Consider the following 19,238-nt stretch of genomic DNA (forward strand, 5'->3'; position numbering starts at 1 on the left):
AGCCCCCCTTTTTTATTTGGAAGGAATCCAGGCATCCATTGGTCTGAAACCGACAATGAAAATACCCTTTTGAGAGGCAAAAAACTTCTTGGTTTTCTTATCCACACCAACACTGTAAATGTAAGGATTCTTTCAAGCTTTGGGAGGAGGGAGAGCTGAAATTTTGAACCTGTTGTGATGAAAATGTTATTATTCAGATGTAAAATCATTCAGCCAAAATTAACCCCTGGAGTCTTACAGTCTTTAGTGAGAAAGTTAAACACATGCTTGAACGTGTCCTGTTTCACTCTGCATGGATGCTTATCTGTAAGCAACCCCAAGGCCCATCCCATTCCATACCAATATAGACCTTGTCCCTAATACTCTTAAGTGTAGAACAGAGGCCAGGTAACAGAGAAGAAAGGGAAAGCATCTTGAACCTCCTTTCTCTCATAGGCACGCAAACATAGCATTTGATAGACCTACCTACATTATTTATTCAATTATTCAAAAAAAACCCCTATGATTTATAAATATGGGATAGTGTGTTTTTGTAACCTTGATTCAAAAATCCAGGAAATGGCCCAATACTGTTGCACAATATTGCACCCACATTGCCAGCAGGAAAAAGATGTCAGTCTTCACATAGCAAAGGGCAGCCTGAATGATGACAATGGCAATGGCAGCAGTCAAGATGGTCTACACGAAGTGGTCCCCAACCTTCTTGAGGCTGCAGACCGGCTGGGGGGAGCAGTGCCATGTGGGAGGCATGCAAGCAAGGCCCCTGCACAAGTGTGACACCCCCCACGTGGGCATGACATGCCTACGGGCACATGACATACCCACCATGTGGAGATCCGTATCTGCGGCCCAGTTCTAGCAAGCCCATGGACCGGAACCAGGCCATGGACTGGGGGTTGACGAACACTGGTCTACAGGATACCCTCTTCTGCTCACTATCATTTACAAAGTGACACCACACAGGGGAAAATCCCAGAAGCTGATTTCTTTTTCCCCCCTTAAGTTAACTTCTCATCCAAACACAAAGCAATTCTTGGGACAGTTTTTCCACAAATGTGAAAGGTCTGCAGAATGCAGACTGGAAAGCTACTGTATGTACCCTTTCTTTGAGTTAAACAATCTGAGGAATAAAACTCAATTTTGATGGGGGGGATCTGAATGTCTTCTATAAAGCTCCTGATCAATAGACTCCTTATGGATGGATGACCCATAGATTTGTGTCCTTTAAACATCTGACAGGGATTTTATTTATGGTCTCAGAAGATATTGTACCTTATTATGTTTGTTTTAAATCTTCATTCCTGGACACCATGTATTAGTTTTGCAATGTATGTAAAAATCACATGAGTATATACTTTCAAAATTGCAACCTTCCATTACATATTTCCCTAGTTCATATGTGTAAATAATACTTTATGATAGAAAAGAAACTTTGGTTCTATTAAAATAAGAGCTTCTGTTTAGGCATTTCATAGGTGAAGCTCAGTGATTCAAAATACAAAGCAAACATATTCTCTATGGTAAAAGGCTATTTTCTTAGATAACTCTCACTCAGTTACTTAAAAACAAACTCTATTGCAATACAAATTGTTATTAAAACAATTCTATCAAAGCATAAGCAAGAACATTTGCAAACATGTCACACTGCATTAGATATTTCTCACCCAATATTTCCCCAGCAGAGATGTCTGTGTTTGGAGATGTCCCTTCTAAACATGATGAAAATCTCTGCTTTTATGCACTCAATTTTTCTTAAACAAAAAACAATTTGGATGCCGAACTTTGACTTTCCCTTGGGCAAGCAATGTCAGCTTGTCCAGATAGCTATAAGCCAACTCAGCTACCAGCTGAGATAGCTTGTCCGGGAAAATGCCTCCTTGGAGTAACTTCATTAATACCATATTTGGACAGTATAATTATATTTTGAATGCCATGTTCCTGCGTTTTATGTATTCTATATTTCTCAATCAAACTCCATATTTATTTTTTGTGCCATATAATTTTCCCAAAACCTATTATTGACACTTATTGAAAAATTCATCTTCACCCCCTTCCTAAAAGCAACAAGAGAGGAACTAAAAACACTTTCAAGGGGTGTGCAGTCCGGAAACCAAGACAACAGATGGCCTTCTCCTATATGCCCATCAGGCAGGCAACAGTGTTCTAAAATAGGGCCTGTAGTCTTAGGACAAATAACAGGAGGGATAATTCCTTCAGGAGATAGGCCACAAAACTTTAGAACTTTAGAAGTTTAAAACCAACATGCATAAACCAAATGGATACTGATTTTCCACATCAATCACTTAGTAGCCTAGCTGCTGCATTTGTGCTAACGGAAGCTTCCAGATGTTGTTCAGTGGGACCCCAAAATAATTTAGAAATCTGGACATTAATTAGTAATTTAGACATGATATAACTGAGCCATAGATGAGTGTTGACAAGTTTGGTCAACTCAGGAAGAGTCACAGCTGGCAGGTTAAATAGAGTTGTGCCAAAACATTCTTTGCCACATGGGCATCCAGGAAGTCCTAGGAGACAACCAACAGAAGCAGACTAGACATGATATTTGGAATTAGGTGATAAAATGTTTTCCCTACAGGCATATATTTCTTTATGTTTTCATGACTGAGTAATGATGATGGCAAATAAAGTCTATGTTTTGTTCCTGATGACTGATTACAAAACAAAAATGGCAAGCTAATTTTTCCCTTGTGGAACATAAAAAAGTTTTATTAGGATAAACGGATTAACTTAACCTGTTAGAGGAGCTATCATTCTAATAAGTGCTAATGGCATAATTCTCTTTGACCCAGAGAATTTGATCTTTCAGAGCAGTATAACCCCTTGCAGAACAGATTAAATCCTAGTCCCCAAACCAGACTTCTTTCTAATGAGCAGTAGCCCTATCTTGTTTGCAATTGAGTGTTGTGGAGGTGAAGGAAGAGGATTTTGTGTAGACTCCACATCCATTTTGCCTCATACTCTTGAAGTCACTTAGCTCACTGTGTGAGATGGGTTGTTGCTGGAACAGGAGGATGCGAGCCCTACATACCTTCAGTGTGGACCCCACCCACAACATGTTGGACTTGTGACTTTACAGTTCACGGGTCTTGGTTTCTAGCTTTCCTTGGTATGGGTTCCTGGCTCTGGTAACCCTTTGATTACACTCCTCATGGCATTTCACACCGCCTACCCAAGCTGTAGGAGCACCAGACTCTAGGAAGCTTGGGAGTCCATGTCAAAATAAATCTCACAACTGTCTGGTCGTTCTTACAGAAGTTGCATGTAGTGCAGCAGATAAGACGAAAGAGTCTCCCTGATCCAGACTATTCAGTCTTGCCAACTTCATTGGGCCTGGCTGTGGATGACAGTGTGGATCAGTAAGAGGATCAGTGGCAGCCTTTCCTCGTGGAATCATACTTAACCATTTCCACACATGCCTTGGTCCCATCCAGATTGGATTGCAACATGATGTACTACTTCAGACTCCCTTCAGTTGTCCAAAAGCTTTAGTTAGTGTAGAATGAATGCTGCAGCTGGATTTGGAATTAGGGAACATTTTAGGTGGCCTTTCATTTGCTTCCGAGTCCAGTTCAAAGTGCTGGTTTTTACCTTCTAAAATGCTGTTTGGTCCCATATGGTATTACACTTGCTTGCTGCATCTTCAACAGAGGTCCTGCTCCATATCTTCAGCCGTGTGAGTTGTGGTGGTGTTACATAGGATAGGGCTTGCTTGGCTGTGGTGCCCAAGCTATGAATCTTTCAACTGTACTTAGAGGACACATCCTGCTTTCTCCCTGCTGGCATCAGATAAAAAACAGTGATATTTTAGCATCATTTTAGCAAGTTTTTTCTCCACCTGTTTTATTTGTCAGGTCATTTATTCTTACACTGTTTTGCCTGCTGTTCTGCATCTTTATTTTGTTTATTGTTTTTATATCTAAGTATTAGCCATCTTTTTGGGTTATGCATGTCAATATAAATTAAGGACCTTGATATTTGAAAGGGTACATGTCTTCGCAGTCACATATGCCTGCTGTCACTTTTATAGTTTCAGATGAGAGCCCTGCAATGAATAGGACTCCTCAGATGAATTGGAAATTCTAAACTGTTAAGGATACCAGATTGGTTGGCAACTCATTATTAATAATGGGCCAAGCTTGAAATTTAGAGCTAGGTTAGCAGCACTGGCATGCTCATGGATGCTTGTGCAAAGAGATATTTAACAACTGCTCCTCACAGTGTTTTCTTTTTCTATTTTAGCTCTCTTCCCACATGTTTGTGTATATCTTAATTAGTGCACATGACTTCACAGCATTGCTGCATAAAAGAAGATCTTCGATAGCACCTTTCTTGCTTGTCAATGGTCCATTGTAGGAGATATCTTTAACAAGCCTTTTTATTGTATCTTAGCTTAAGAGAAAGAGACTGAAGTGCACAGGAACACGTGTGCATTTGTGTTTGTAAATGTTGCAGTCCTTTGGGATCTCTCTATAACAAAGAATGTTATTGTGGTTTCAGATGCATGTTGTGGAGACATTTTTTGGATTTGATGAAGCATCTGTTGATTCAGAAACATCATCAGTGACATCCTATAACACAGATAAAACTGACAGGACTCCAGCCACACCAGAAGAAGATGTGGAATATGTAAGTTCCTGAGCATGTAATGTGACATAATGCCTCTTAGAACACATTTTGATAAGCTTTCCACTAATTTCTCATACCCTTTCAAACGTCTTTCAAGCAAATATGTGATATGATTCTTGATGGAACCACCAGGTCAGGTATACAAGAAACAGTAATGCTTGAGTCTAGATGTTCTGTATTTGGTAAATGATTTAGAAAGACTGTTGCTTGCATAGACTCCAGACTGTCATGGTACCCATGATGTTCCTAAGATATAATTAACATCTGAAGTTCTCTTTTTCACAAAGCTGATTGTGAGAATCTGGGCCTTTTCTCTTACAGTTCATCATCCTTTGAAACCCCTTTCTGGGACACACACACACACACACACACACACACACACACACACACTTTGTTCTTCCTCAGGAGGCCTTTAAGGATTTCTTTATTCCAGTTTGCATTTGATTTTAATATGCTTATAACGAAAATTGTTACTGATACAATTTCATTATATCTTTGTTATTTCAGTGATGGATATACTCGATACTTTGTGTATGTGTTTGGTTTTGTATTTTTAATTAGTTGTATTGCACTTTCTCAGGGATTTTGCCCTAAAAATTAAATATTAAATAAATATCATTCAGCGAGCTATCCTTTTGGGAAGAAGGTGTTAGTACTTGGGACAATACTTGACTATCCATGTAGAACGTTCCAGTAGAACTCTCTCTATCGGGAGAATTCTCAGTTCCGTCAATAAGTTGTGAACCTGCCATGAATATTTGGACAGCAGCAGTTAAAGCTGGAGTGGAGTACCTGACGTTCACTAGATGATCATGAGCCGATCACTCTTTCTTAACCAAACATGCTACACACAAAGTTATTGTGAGGATCATGGGGGAAATTTACAAATTTTTCTGACGTCCTTAAAGGAAATGTGGGGTATAAATGTAATAAAACAAATAATATCTTAGTATTACAGCAAGATCAGAGCCCCTATATCAGTCAGTTTTACGAAATATTTGGGGTTTCGTGGCTTTCATTCTTAGGGAAATTATGCATTTAAAAATATCTCTAGCATTATTGCTGAAATGACTGCTCACTTTATTCTTGTTCAGTTGATGAAACCCAAAGAAAATCAGGGCTAATGTGGGGAGCCCCTGTAGATAGCAGAGCTCTCTCGCTCTCTTTAGACACTCCATCTTTCATGTGTATGAGGGATGATAAAAATGATGACAATAATCGGTCTAGAATGTTCCCCTTTTTGCCTGAATAGAATAGACAGTTTGTATTTAGGTCATCATCATAAATATCTTTATATCTGCAACACTAGACTTGATAACCACCTATTAGGGGTGTATCTTTTTTAAAACTCCATCTCCCAGAATTCCCCAAGAATACCCCAGGCAGAATTCTGAGAGTTTCCATTCACAAAGACAAACCTACAGACACAGTTCTCTCTGGAAGTCATAGTTCTTTGCAAGGTACCTTCTATAGAGCCTATGGTCAGCAAGACCATGACTCCCAAGAAGCCATAGAAGGCCATGGAGCTTCAGAGGTAGGCTTTGCTCCAGGTGAGTGACATGTAGGTGTGTGTTTGTGGGGTGAAATTTTCATGAGTTTTCTTGGAGAATTGTTGGAGAACTCTGGGAGTTCCATTCCGAAAAACAAAAGGGCATACCCCTACAACTTGCTACTTTAATACACATTGTAAGGAGATTCACTTAGAATGTCATGTTTTTGTTTCCTAATATAATTCGTTTTCTTCTAAAATAGAAAATAACCACAATATTCTATTGACAACATTTGCATCATTAGAAGAAACCATATTGTGAATGCTATTTTATTTATTGTGAATGTTATTTTATTTATTTAAAGAACACACCTAAAGAGGAAGCTGATTTGAGGTTCTGTCAGCTGACCAGAGAATATCAAGCTTTGCAAAGGGCATATGCCTTGCTCCAGGAACAGGTCGGGGGAACTTTGGATGCAGAAAGAGAAGCTAGGGTAATTTTCCTTCTGTGGTTTTACAAAAAGATGCAATTATTTGTCTAGCTAACATATTGTGATTGTATCCAAATGCATGCAAACTGTTTGGGGGTGTGTTTTTTTTGCACTCTTTTACCTTTTTTCTTCCTTATAGTGCCTATTAGTTGGTGAAGGGGCAAATTAGTTGGTGAAGGGGAAACATTTTGGTAGACCCTGCCATATATAGATTCTGTTGGAATTTTACAATGAATCTGGAATTTACTGAATTCTGGAGTAGCTATTCTCAGTTCTCATATCCATTCTCAGTGGAACCCAGAACAGTATGTAGAATGCTACAGAGTGACCTCCCAGAAATCTAAAATTGTATCTTTGTTCAATTGTGTTACTTATAGTAATAAAACAAAATTGGCAGACATTCACCAAAGTGTATAAACCAAGGAGAAAAACTTCAGGATGACAGTAATTATCTTTTTCCTTTTACTATTTTGTGGAGTATAACTTGTTTCAGTACTTTTAGGGCCTTCCTCAGAGACTAAAATAAAATATTAAAATGTAAAGAAAATTTTCAAACATCTGTTCCTCTCACTGAATAAAAGTGCAGTCTTCAACTCCTTCCCATTCAGCATTCTATTTCTAGCATTCTAACAAAAACAAAAAATTAGAACTAAATGTGAGCATACGTTTAAATTATATAATCTGTAATACTCTTCTTGTCTATGTGCTATTTGGCGATGTTCTGCTGAGTCCTGATTCTGATCTGCTGGAGTTTCTCCTTGATGGAGCACCTCATCTACCACCAGGACTTCGATAAATCTAATGTTGGCAGTTAACACCATTCCTCGGTAATCTGGCCCCTGTCGAGATCAAAAGTATGACACTATAACACCCCTTTGAGTCTGTGATGGTCTGTTGCAGCCGAATATTTCTCCCTGAAAGGGTTAGTTCCAGTGTGAACCAGATAAGTATGACGATCATATCAAAGTTCACCTGGGCATTCGGATATAAGTCATTTACCTGATCTTGCCTGGCTAGGAATGTAGCTTCCAAACTTGGTCTGTCTCTCTTCAGAGGATGAGAATAAACCACTGTTTTCACTCATAGTTGAACAGAGAAAAATGAATCCAGGCAACATTAGCTTATCTAATTCTACCAGCTTTATTCATCCTCATTGCTTCTATGTATAAAAATCCACATTATTGAAAATATGTAATTTTTTGAGAAGTCACAAATATGTGACCTCTAAATATCATTTTTACAGCTATGAGCAAAACTGTAGGAAATGTATGAAGACTGAACTTAAGTCAGATAAGTATATTTGTAATTATAAGCTTTTGGCTAAAAAAGTTACAGTCAAGAATTTAAATCATATTTCAATCCAAAAATACAAGAGCTTGTATCTTCAAAAGGCACATTGTGTAAAAAAGTAAAAATTTATCAAAATAGGAATAGATTCCTTAGCCTTTTAACATATTTGAACGCACCTGAAAAATAGTAAGTTTTCTATATGTTCACCCATCCATCTCCCAGTTTGAATCTATGGAGGAAAACCCATGCTTTCTGTATGTTGCCTTTGTGTTGCTGTTTCCAGATTCTGCTGTTTTATCATCTTTTTCCTCCCCAGCATCTCAGTTCAGCATGGCTTGGCTCCGTTGTGGCTTAGCTGACTCTGCTGGCTGGCATTTTGCTTATGTTACACCAGCCCTTTTAGAGGCAAATAAAAATATAATAATAATCTTAGAACTGCAGAGCTGGAAGGGACCCTATGGATCGTCAAGTCCGGCTCCTGTCAAGGAGGCACATTGGGAATCAGTCTCCCAATCTCTGGCTCGACAGCAAGAAACCAAAACCACCAAACTATCTAGCAGTTAATGATGTTTATATATCCTTATCTTTGTTACACATATTAACCCAGGTGTAGATTCCAGTGCAAGCAAGCTAATGCAGAATCCCACAGAATTTGCTACGAAAGTGAATGTTTGCTGATAGTAGGAAACAGTAACATTCTCTCTTACTTTCTTTTTCTCCTAACTTAGCAGACTCAATGTATGTTCTCACTGGGTCTGCTTTGGTAGCAAACTCTAAGGTTTCTCTATGGAAGATGCTACAGCTGCAGAACCACCTGACTTTTACATAGATTTTTCTACTGTAGAAGAATGCATGAGATTGTGTGGGAGGTTTGTAATTATTCTGCGGTGACCTCTAACAGACATTCAGTACATTGCTACTTCAAGATCACATCTCCTTGCACCAGAGTAATCTCTAACAGGCAGGTTCATTGTCTCTCTGTTATAATCACACTTGACATTCCTAGGGTTACATTTGTTATTTCTTAATCATTTCTTTACTTATACAAAATATCAAACTTTGACAGTCCTCTCCAGTCAGGTGAGCGTGGGGAGGTCTTGCTTATAGTCATGCTTCTGTTGCTTTGTTTTTTGTCCATTTTCACAACCTTGACACCCCTTTTCCATTCCACAGAATTTTTAAGACTTCTATAATACACTTATGACATTTATTTATCTGATTTGGTCTTTCTTGCTTGATATGCAGCATATATTTATCTTTAAAAACTTCGGCCAAATTGTAATGCGCAGTGGTATTTGCTTACCAGTTCACCTCTCACACCTTCATGGCTTCTTGCAATCTTTCCAGCTAAACCCAGACATTTTAGTTGAAGTCTTTGCTCCTTCTGCCTTTCAGATTGAATTAGGACATATGAATTTATGATCTTCAAAGTTGTTTTCCCACCCTACTTTCATTACCTTTTCAGTGCCAGATCAAATGTCTTAACTGAGAGATAATCTTCTTGTTTCCAATACTAGCTGCAACAGTCTGGGCTTTTTTTTTCTAGTTCCAGCACCTATTTTCTGGGTTTGCGTAAGATATGTTTATTATTATGATACTGCCTGCTCTACAACCTTGCTTTGAGGTCTGGATTCAGTTAGTCCTCACAGACCAAGGCCATGTCTCCTTGCGTTTCTCCAGTATCTTAATACTCTTCATTATAATTTAGTTGCCATCTACTTCTGAGGAAACATAACTCAAGAATTCTGGTACCTTTTGTCCTGAAAAAGAGTAGTGGCAACAGTTACTGGCTTACCTGCTGTTGCCATATCAGAGTATTGAGTAAAAAGGATCTGATCTTTTGCATTCTGAAAAAGTGGATTCTAAACAAACAAAATGTAAGAAGTATCATCTGTTATTAAATTGTCACTGTAATAACAGTAAATCCTTTTTAAAATCTCTTTTTTCAGACACGAGAAAAGCTGCAAGCTGATTTACTTAAGTGCCAAGCAAAAATTGAAGATTTGGAGAAAGCTCTTGTTGCAAAAGGACAGGTAAAAGGCTTTCTTCGTGGCTTCTGTCACTTCATTCTCTCTTCTGCATGCACTGCTGCTCTTATCATCTACATCGTTTACTGGTACATTTCTGTAGCTGATATGCACTAACTGCTGTTCTTCCACAAGAAAAATGCTCCTAATTGTTTTTTTTAATGTTAAAATACATGAATACTGAGCAGCGTCAGCTGCAATCCCAAGCATACTTACTGTTGCAATTTGGCATTCTAGCTCAAACGTTTTGTTATTTTTTTTCTTTCTCACACCATTTTGGCAACCATTGGGAAGGATATTCTACTGAAAGAAAGGTGTCTTAGAAGAAACATTTTCTTAAAACAGCTTTGATTACTCTGTACCTAAAGAGATCCAATTTCATGTACCCTTTACAGAACCTAATCATCATCTGAAATCCTGCAGCACATATTTGGGTCAAAAAGGAACCAAAAACTTAACATTTCTTAGATCATAGCAATGGTATTATTTATCAGTGTTAAAGAACATTATGAAAATGGTGCATAACATTACCTCCAAAAAGAATTTAGCTATTTGGTTTACAGAACTTTCGTAGCAGACTCACATGTGTATGTACCTGTGAAATTACTTCTCAGAGGAAGCTCTTTATGACTACAGTACTCAGTATGAGTATGTCCTGTTAGAAACGTCGTACAGTGCAGAGGATTCCTGCTCAGTGAATTGGCTGGCTAGCCAGCCATGCCTTCTTTCCCAATTCTCTATCAGATACCCCATTACAGGTCAGATTCCATACACTAGAGATTCAGCACTCAGTGACGACATGCTCAGTACTTATAGGCTTTGGGTGGGCTTTCCCACCATGTCTTTTCTCTAATTTTTAAAAAATCTTTTAATTTTGATTTGGAAGTTGTTGGCTTTGGGTAAAGACCACTATGAGCAATGATTTCTTTGGGATTAGCTTCATTACGTTTTGTCAAAAAATATCTTACCTCTCCATGGTGGTGAACTGAGAGAAAAAGCTTCTTCTGCAAACTTGGAATAGGAGCCAGCCATGCATAGTACAATTGGGTGGCCTCTCCAGTGTTACCAGGATTCCCAGCCCTAGCCCACATACCCCCCCCACAGTCTCCAGAGCAGTGCAGCACACATACTCCTTCTTCTCTTTGTTTTATTTGCATATGTGATGTTTTCATTGTATTTCATTTTATATATGTAATCTTAGACTTATGGTTTTAATTGTGTTGTAATGTATTTCATATAAATTAATGGTTGCTCTGGACACTTTGTGAGGAAAGGTGGGATGTAAATAAAAATATTTATCAATCAATCAATAAACAGATGTTTCCATTTTGTTCTTAATGCTTAGTGCAAAATGCATTATTTTCCTTAAAAACAGAATCTGCTCAGTACTGAAGGAATGCATCGCTCCGCAGGAATGTGCAGCACCATTTCTCGGTCTCCTTGACAGTGTAGGTACTAGCCCTGGCTGACATAAAACTGGCATTAATCTGAAAAGAGATACTGTAGTTGCAGTTTCCCCTGTGGAAGTAATCCTAGATACTATGCAGTAAGAATTAAATGTATAAACTAAGGATAGGGAGTCTCTAGCCTGTGGACCTAATCCAGCCTTCAGAGGTACTCTCTAGCTTCCAGAGTCTCCATTTTGGAACTCCCACTCTGCAACAGATGGAAACTGTTAACAGTTGTTCTTCAACACTCATTTTGTCTTGAAAATAGAAGGGGTTTGGGCCAGTATTTTTTACAAAGATTATTGTGGTTAAAAAAAAATTGGGGGGGGGAAGAGGGAGGCAAAACTAGATATATTCATTTTCTTTTATGTTTCTGGACGCTAATCTTTGTTTTCTGCTTATCCCATCCATCCATCTCTCTCTTTCTCTTTCTCCCTCTCTCCCTCTCTCTTCATATGTACAGTATATGGGAAAACAAATATCAGAAAAAGATCTATTATGTTCCTTAAAAGTAAAATCTGTTGAAGCATTCAGTACTGAACGAATGAATGGCTTGGCAGGAGATGTTATTTGTGTAATATTTACACTACGAATTAGGCCAATATTATGGCAGATGGGAGGCTAAAATTGCAAGATGGCTTATAGAAGTTGAATCAGTGACATACTTGACAAAGTGCTCAAGCTACATATATGAGATATATCATTAAACTTTTCTGAAAAAAAATTAAAACTATCTAAACATGTTTAATAGTCTTGGCAATTATATAACTGCATTTATGGAACAATTGAGAACTGGTATTATACAATGGCTCCAGCTACCATGTACTTATGTTTGAGTACTGGTTTCCATCTTATCCCCCCCCCCAACAGAAATAAATGGTAAAGACGTAGGACTAACTGGTGAAACAAATCTGATCATGGAATGTGTTTCCCAGAAGACACTTTGGATTCACGACTTACAGTATATCTTTAACTAGCTTGTGTGTGGAAGTGGTTTCCTTAGAGACTGAGATGGAAGAGATAGGGAAGAGTTAATTTATTTTGCCCAAGAAGTCCAAGGTTTTGTGTTGTTATTGACTGTTTGTCTTGTTTATTTTTAATTCATTCAGTAGCTTACCTGAATAATTCATTTACCTCAGTTGCCTTACATTATTCAGTAAAGACAGATTTTCCCAACACTACATCTTTCTACTTTTCAGATTTGTACCAAATTTATGTCTGTTAAGGATTAATTATAGCAAGTTAATGTAAATTGCTCTGGGGTACACTGCAGGGTACTTGTGTCCTCAAAATCTGAATCTAATTCCTCTCAAAGCAAAGATGTTCAGACCACAGATCAACATCCCCCACAAGTCAGTATATTGTCACACTGATGTACCTTTTTCATACTTTGACTACAAGCACTGGCAAACTCAAGAGCTGAGCTCTACTCTTTGATTCTCTAAAGAAAAAGAAAAAAACTGCTTACCTTAGACTGAGTCTATTAAATACAATGATATTTCCCCCCAAATACAGATATGCTCACCTAGGCTCGTACAGATTGTGCAACTGGGGGTAGGACTGTGCTGCAAATTGGATGTTTGTAAATACAGTGGTGCCTTGCTTAGTGACATTAATCCGTGCAGGAAAAAACGTTGCTAAGCGATTTCATCACTAAACGGATTTAAAAAGCCCATAGAAACACAGTAAAACAACATTAATGTGTTCCTATGGCCTTAAAAACTAACCTTAAGCGAAAATCCTCCATAGGGGCGGCCATTTTCAGTGCCTCTAAAGCGAGGCAACACAGCGGGTGGCCATTTTGTTTTTTCCGGTGGCCATTTTGAAACCACCGATCAGCTGGCCAAAAATGGGGGCTTTGTGATGATCGCTTCTCCGCGATCATCCCAAAGCGAATTTTCCCCATAGGGACCATCACTAAGCGATCGCTTTTGAGATCACTTAAACCCCGTCGCTAAGCAATTTCTTCACTATGCGGAGTGATCGCTAAGCGAGGCACCACTGTATTGGCATATCAAAGCTTTTCCCACTCTACAAGTGATATACTATATGGAAAGTGAAATGGCTAGTGAGATTCTACTGTAGCATTTCCTTAGGTTGGAAGTTAAGGTACAAGAAGAGCGGATCTGTATGCTCATGTTTTGAGTGAGGAGGATTTCATCTGTGGTCTGAATTTCTTTGCTTTGTGGGTGGTAATCTTTTTTTTTTTTTAAATTTCTCAGTGAAGCAATTCTTGAGTCTTTATGAGGCTATGGAAATGCTGAATTGTTGTCTCAGTAATACATAGGATGAGGGACAGTAAACAGGAAGTTACTCCTGACAGGACAGAGATTCTATGGGTAGATGGTTCTCTCCTTCACAGACACTGGTATTCAATCAGTTATAGATGGAATTGCATTCCTATTGAAATAATTAACAGTATAGAAGTACTCCTTGTTTTTAGAGGATCAAGTCATCGTCTTAACATAAAGTACTTATGACCTGGTTTGTCTGGTGCTTCAGCAGTGACCTCTTCTGCACAAGGATAATATAGCCATGTTTATCCATGCTTTTGTGGCATTTTGGCTAGATTATTGCACTGTGGTTTATATAGAGCACCCTTTTGCAAATACCATTTATGGTAGAATTAAGGGGCCAGGTATTTAATTAGCAGTACTTCCAATGCTGGTGCTGCCATCTCACCAGCCATAGAAGAACTTCATTGGTTCCTTCTAGACTTCTAGGTCGACTTCAGAGTTCTTGTGCTTGCCTTTAAAGATGTGAGCGCTTCAGCAGTAATGTATTTGAAAGCTAACTTCTTCTCATATCAGCCTGCCTGCATGCTACAATCATAGCTGCTGTCCTTCTCTGAAACTTCTTTTAGCATAAAGGAGATTTGTTCCAGGGGGGAAGAAGACGCTTTTCATAGTGGCACTTCACCCATAGAATTCATTTATCCAGATATCTTAAAACATTGCAACTTCAAGTATTTTAAATCTTTTGACATTTAACAGTATTTTATGTTTGTTATTTTGTATATATTTATTATTTTATATCTTTTGTGTGTTTGCTGTTTTGTATATATTTATTATTTTATATCTTTTAATATTTGCAAACTGCCATAATATTCTTGGTTAAAGGCAGTATATGTTAATGTTTTCAAAACAAAATACATTTTAATTCTGAAAACTCTCTTTTTCAGGTTTCTAAATTAATAGAGGAGAATCAAGTACTTTTGAGGACAAACCAAGAATTGCTAGAAAGGGTAGGTGAAGTAACGACACTGTCAGTATTTCTGGTCCTCATTTCTACAACATCAAATACACTGAGACCAGAGATGTTTCTTTTTTGGACTACAACCTAACCATGTAGCTGACTATGGAAGAAAAAACACTGTTCATCTTTGAGTGAGAGACATTAAGGTGGTTTTGTAGTGCCTACTTTGTATGCATGAGAGAGAGAGATGAATAAAAACAGTAGAAGTTAAGTATTAAAAAAATTTAAAAAAATCTCGCAGCAGTGCATGGGAGTAGATAGAAGGAAAGGATATTTTTCCTCCCAATCATAATGCATCAAAATATTCATTCTTGGTTGTTGTTTAGTCGTTAAGTCATGTCCAACTCTTTGTGACCCCATAGACCAGAGCACGCCAGGCCCTCCTGTCTTCCACTGCCTCCCAGACCTTCGTCAAATTCATGTTGGTAGCTTCGATGACACTGTCCAACCATTTTGTCCTCTGTTATCGCCTTCTCCTCTTGCCCTCACACTTTGCTAACATCAGGGTCTTTTCCAGGGAGTTTTCTCATGAGATGGCCAAAGTATTGGAGTCTCAGCTTCAGGATCTGTCCTTCCAGTGAGCACTCCGGGATGATTTCCTTCAGAACAGATAGGTTTGTTTTCCTTGCAGTCCAGGGGACTCTCAAGAGTCTCCTCCAGCACCACAGTTCAAAAGCATCAGTTCTTTGGTGGTCAGCTTTCTTTATGGTCCAGCTCTCACTTCCATATATTGCTAAAGGAAAAACCATAGCTTTAACTATGCGGACCTTTGTTGGCAAGGTGATGTCTCTGCTTTTTAAGATGTTGTCGAGGTTTGTCATCGCTTTCCTCCCAAGAAGCAGGTGTCTTTTAATTGCATGGTTGCTGTCACCGTCTGCAGTAATCATGGAGCCCAAGAAAGTAAAATCTTTCACTGCCTCCATATCTTCCCCTTCTATGATCTTAGTTTTTTGATGTTGAGCTTCAGACCATTTTTTGCACTCTCCTCTTTCACCCTCATTAAGAGGTTCTTTAATTCCTCCTCACTTTCTGCCATCAGAGTGGTATCATCTGCATATCTGAGGTTGATATTTCTTCCAGCAATCTTAATTCCGGCTTGGGATTCTTCCAGTCCTGCCCTTCACATGATGTATTCTGCATATAAGTTAAATAAGCAGGGAGAGAATATACAGCCTTGTCGTACTCCTTTCCCAATTCTGAACCAATCAGTTGTTCCATATCCAGTTCTAACTGTTGCTTCCTGTCCACGTATAGATTTCTCAGGAGATAGATAAGGTGGTCAGGCACTCCCATTTCTTTAAGAACGTGCCATAGTTTGTTGTGGTCCACGCAGTCAAAAGCTTTTGCTTAGCCAATGAAGCAGAAGTAGATGTTTTTCTGGAACTCTCTGGCTTTCTCCATAATCCAGCGCATGTTAGCAATTCATTCTAGTTATATTAATAAATCACAATTCAATGTAAGTGCAATACAAGAAAACACAACACAGAACCTTGTCTGAAATGGTATTAAAAACTTCCTGATACAGCCACTCTTGATAGCATGGGATGGAGATGGAGATTTCTTAGTACTGACTGTGACTTTTTGTGTACATGATTGTGATTTCCAAAGTCTCTATAACAAAGTAGGCACAGATGGCCATTAGACATGGGAGCTTCATATTCGTATTCCAGGGGATGTAAATAGAAAGCTCTGCATTATAGATGCCGTGGTGGTCCATTCCCACCCCCCAGGACCAGCCTGGTCCACTCACCAGGCACCTCCAGTACCATATTTCAAATGAATTGTTTTGTTCTATCAGCTTTCTTCACTGTTCTGCTTTGACAGCCATACATTGTGATCAGAAATACAGTGGGATGGATAATTCTGGCCTAGGTCTTCAGTAACACGCCTTTATGCTTTATAATCTTTTCTACTACCTTCATTGTTGCCCCTTCTGAATCTCCTTAAAAATGACCCAAGGCAGCTTACATCCTTGAAAGACAATATTTAAAGCTGAAAACCATGAGTATACAATAGTGGTTTACATCATTAAAAGACAATATTTAAAGCTAAGAACAATGAGTATAAACAGCTGACATCTTTAAAACACAGTATTAAAGCTAAAACAATATGCAAATACTAAAAAGGAACAAATACCACTCTGAGAGATGGTTAACACTGTTAACTCCTTCTCAAGTTCATCATTTTTATTTGTTGCTGTTGAGTAAGTTCAAAAGTTTCATTTGCAGTTCTTTTCTATTTAATGCTAGCTTTGACTTCTTTCAATGCCTCTTTGACTGGAGCAATCTTAGTTCTCATATCACTTTGTGTATCTTTTCTTAATTAGGCTAATTAGCTTTGCTTCGCCCCTTACCTTTTACCAGCAGTCACCTTGTTATTTGATCTCTCTGTCATCTCGGATGAATCAGTTATTCTTTCTTCTTCTAAAGAGGCACCCAGTCTATTTTCTCTTGGCAACTTTTTAGGTTTCCCCAGCCTTGTATTTTTTTGCAATTATTTTATTTTCTGCACGCCAGTATTCCCACTCTATTAGTTTACATTAGCAGGCTTTGAGAGGAGCAGAACACTTACACTGCCATCTTTCACAGCAACAAACCATGCCCCACAAAAGCTAATATGAATAATCATAGCCTTTTTTGTCTCTGAAGTGGATATTTTTGCCTGCCACTGGTGGCTTCTACTTTTTTCATGCTGGAGCAATTTGAACAATGTTTTCCCAGTGTGACCGGTTGTTTTGTTCTCCAAAAGAATGGGGGTCATGACTGTGAGTCATATTCTGGTGATGTACTATGCTGGGCAGGATGTTTTGGACAGCGGGACCACCCACCCCTGAATTTTTCTCCCTAGTCGCCTGGAAATTTTTAAAATTATTTTTGTTAAACTATCGAGTTTAGTGCAAGATCACCTTCTCACTGCATTGGTATATTACTCATCACTAGATAATCTCTGCTTGTAACAAAAAAGAGATAAAAATAAATAAGAAACAGAAACAACTCCAACAAACCACAGCAGACTACTCTGTTTCTGTGATATGTGTGTATGTGTTCCTATGCTATGGAGAACTTTGGAAAAAGTCTCTTTTTTGCTTAGTGTGGAGCAAGACTTTAAATAGTCCCTGGCTTAACAATTAATCATAAAAGGAAAGCCAGGGATCAGCAGAGGGCAAGATCAAAGGAACAGGGGCAGGGGGCTGTGATGCAAATCAAACCACATCAGATTGAGAGGCCAGAGTGGAAACAATCTGCTATCTCCATGTCATCACCTAATTGGTACAGAAGTTCAACATTGTTCTGTTTTACCAATTGTTCCTTTCTCTTGTATGCTGCAAGTATCTGTGCACTGAATTCTCTCAGTTAGGTGATGTTTATCTCTCTCTCTCTTAGATTTACAAAATGGAACTGGAAGAAAACCGACTGAAAAGTGAGATTCAAGATGCTGGAGACCAGAATGAACTGCTGGAATTCCGTATCTTAGAACTGGAAGTAAGAGATTCGCTGAACTGTAAACTCTCAAATGGAACAGAATTTGTCTTTGAACCGAAGCTGAAATTCTTATAATGTTCTCTAGTATTAGTCTGTATATAATAGAAAAATCATATTTACTGAACATGTACTGTGATGGTTTTGGGGTGCACTGTTTTCAACGCGTAATGCCACCACCAATATTAAAGAGAACGTTCACTAATTTTATGAAAATGTAACATAGTGAATATGTACATAGTTTATAGCTTGCTTTACAGCCAATAAAACTTTTTCAGTGTTTTGTTTTATTTCCATTGTGGCTCCAACTGGTATCTATAAAAAAAGGACCTGATATAACTCTGGCTTCATGGCAGAAACAAGCTCAGTAGACTATTTAATGTAACAGGTAAAGTATTTACCATTATTATCATGTGCACAAAATTAACTGTGAAACCAGAGGAATTGTTTAGAGTGTTACTATGGCCTCTTGAAAATTAGATTTTTATATATATTTATCTATGTATATATAAATCATCCAAATCATTAAAATTTTCACGAGGCCATAGTAAAACCCTAAACAATTCCTCTGGTTTCACAGTTATATATACTGTGAATATATATGTATATACATATACATATACATATGTGTGTGTATGTATGTATACATATATATTTCAGTATCATCTGGCAATTTGATATTGGTCCATTATAATCTAATTGCCAAAGCAATGTTGTGTAAAAACAGAAACACACACACATACACAAGTCAACGAAAGTGACTCAAGTGAAAAACATGTCAACACAAGTTTTATAACTATAATTTCTTGAGTTTAGTTCCCATCTCACAGTAAAAAGAATATAGACATACAGTACCTTAATCTGAGTGCTTGGAGAACCACTGTCAGTCCAAGAAGATTGTATTGGGCTTCAAGAGGCCAATTAGTTGAATCAATGTAAAGCAGTGCCACAGGTTCCCATCACAGCTAAAATTAATGCCTGCTTTCTTCTTGGAAGTCAAGCTCTAAACAAAATAGATGTAGTAATAGCCTTGTTAAATGAAACGAGTCCCCATTGCCACTGTGCTTCTGTTCTCCAGTGCCTGAAGAGTAGCAGAAGAATGGGTGGGT

At 38.2% G+C, this 19,238-nt stretch overlaps 1 protein-coding gene across 5 annotated transcripts in view; it reads left to right on the plus strand.

The window, feature by feature from the left end:
• The window catches only part of JAKMIP1 (janus kinase and microtubule interacting protein 1), a 91,104-nt gene extending 72,685 nt beyond the window's left edge, over nucleotides 1–18,419 (plus strand). For 3 of the 5 annotated variants that reach the window (XM_073000978.2, XM_078394112.1, XM_020811226.3), the window contains 5 exons: nucleotides 4,522–4,650; nucleotides 6,505–6,633; nucleotides 9,870–9,953; nucleotides 14,577–14,639; nucleotides 18,034–18,419. In XM_073000978.2, the coding sequence (XP_072857079.2) occupies nucleotides 4,522–4,650; nucleotides 6,505–6,633; nucleotides 9,870–9,953; nucleotides 14,577–14,639; nucleotides 18,034–18,207 (579 nt within the window). In that variant the 3' untranslated portion in view covers nucleotides 18,208–18,419. Of the gene's footprint in view, nucleotides 1–4,521; nucleotides 4,651–6,504; nucleotides 6,634–9,869; nucleotides 9,954–11,322; nucleotides 11,396–14,258; nucleotides 14,431–14,576; nucleotides 14,640–18,033 lie in introns of those variants that run through there. The other 2 variants (XR_013545583.1, XM_078394113.1) reach the window with 2 other exon arrangements.
• The last annotated feature ends 819 nt before the right edge of the window (nucleotides 18,420–19,238 follow it).

This window comes from Pogona vitticeps, chromosome 5 (genome assembly GCF_051106095.1).
Source record: "Pogona vitticeps strain Pit_001003342236 chromosome 5, PviZW2.1, whole genome shotgun sequence".
NCBI classification, from domain to species: domain Eukaryota; kingdom Metazoa; phylum Chordata; class Lepidosauria; order Squamata; family Agamidae; genus Pogona; species Pogona vitticeps.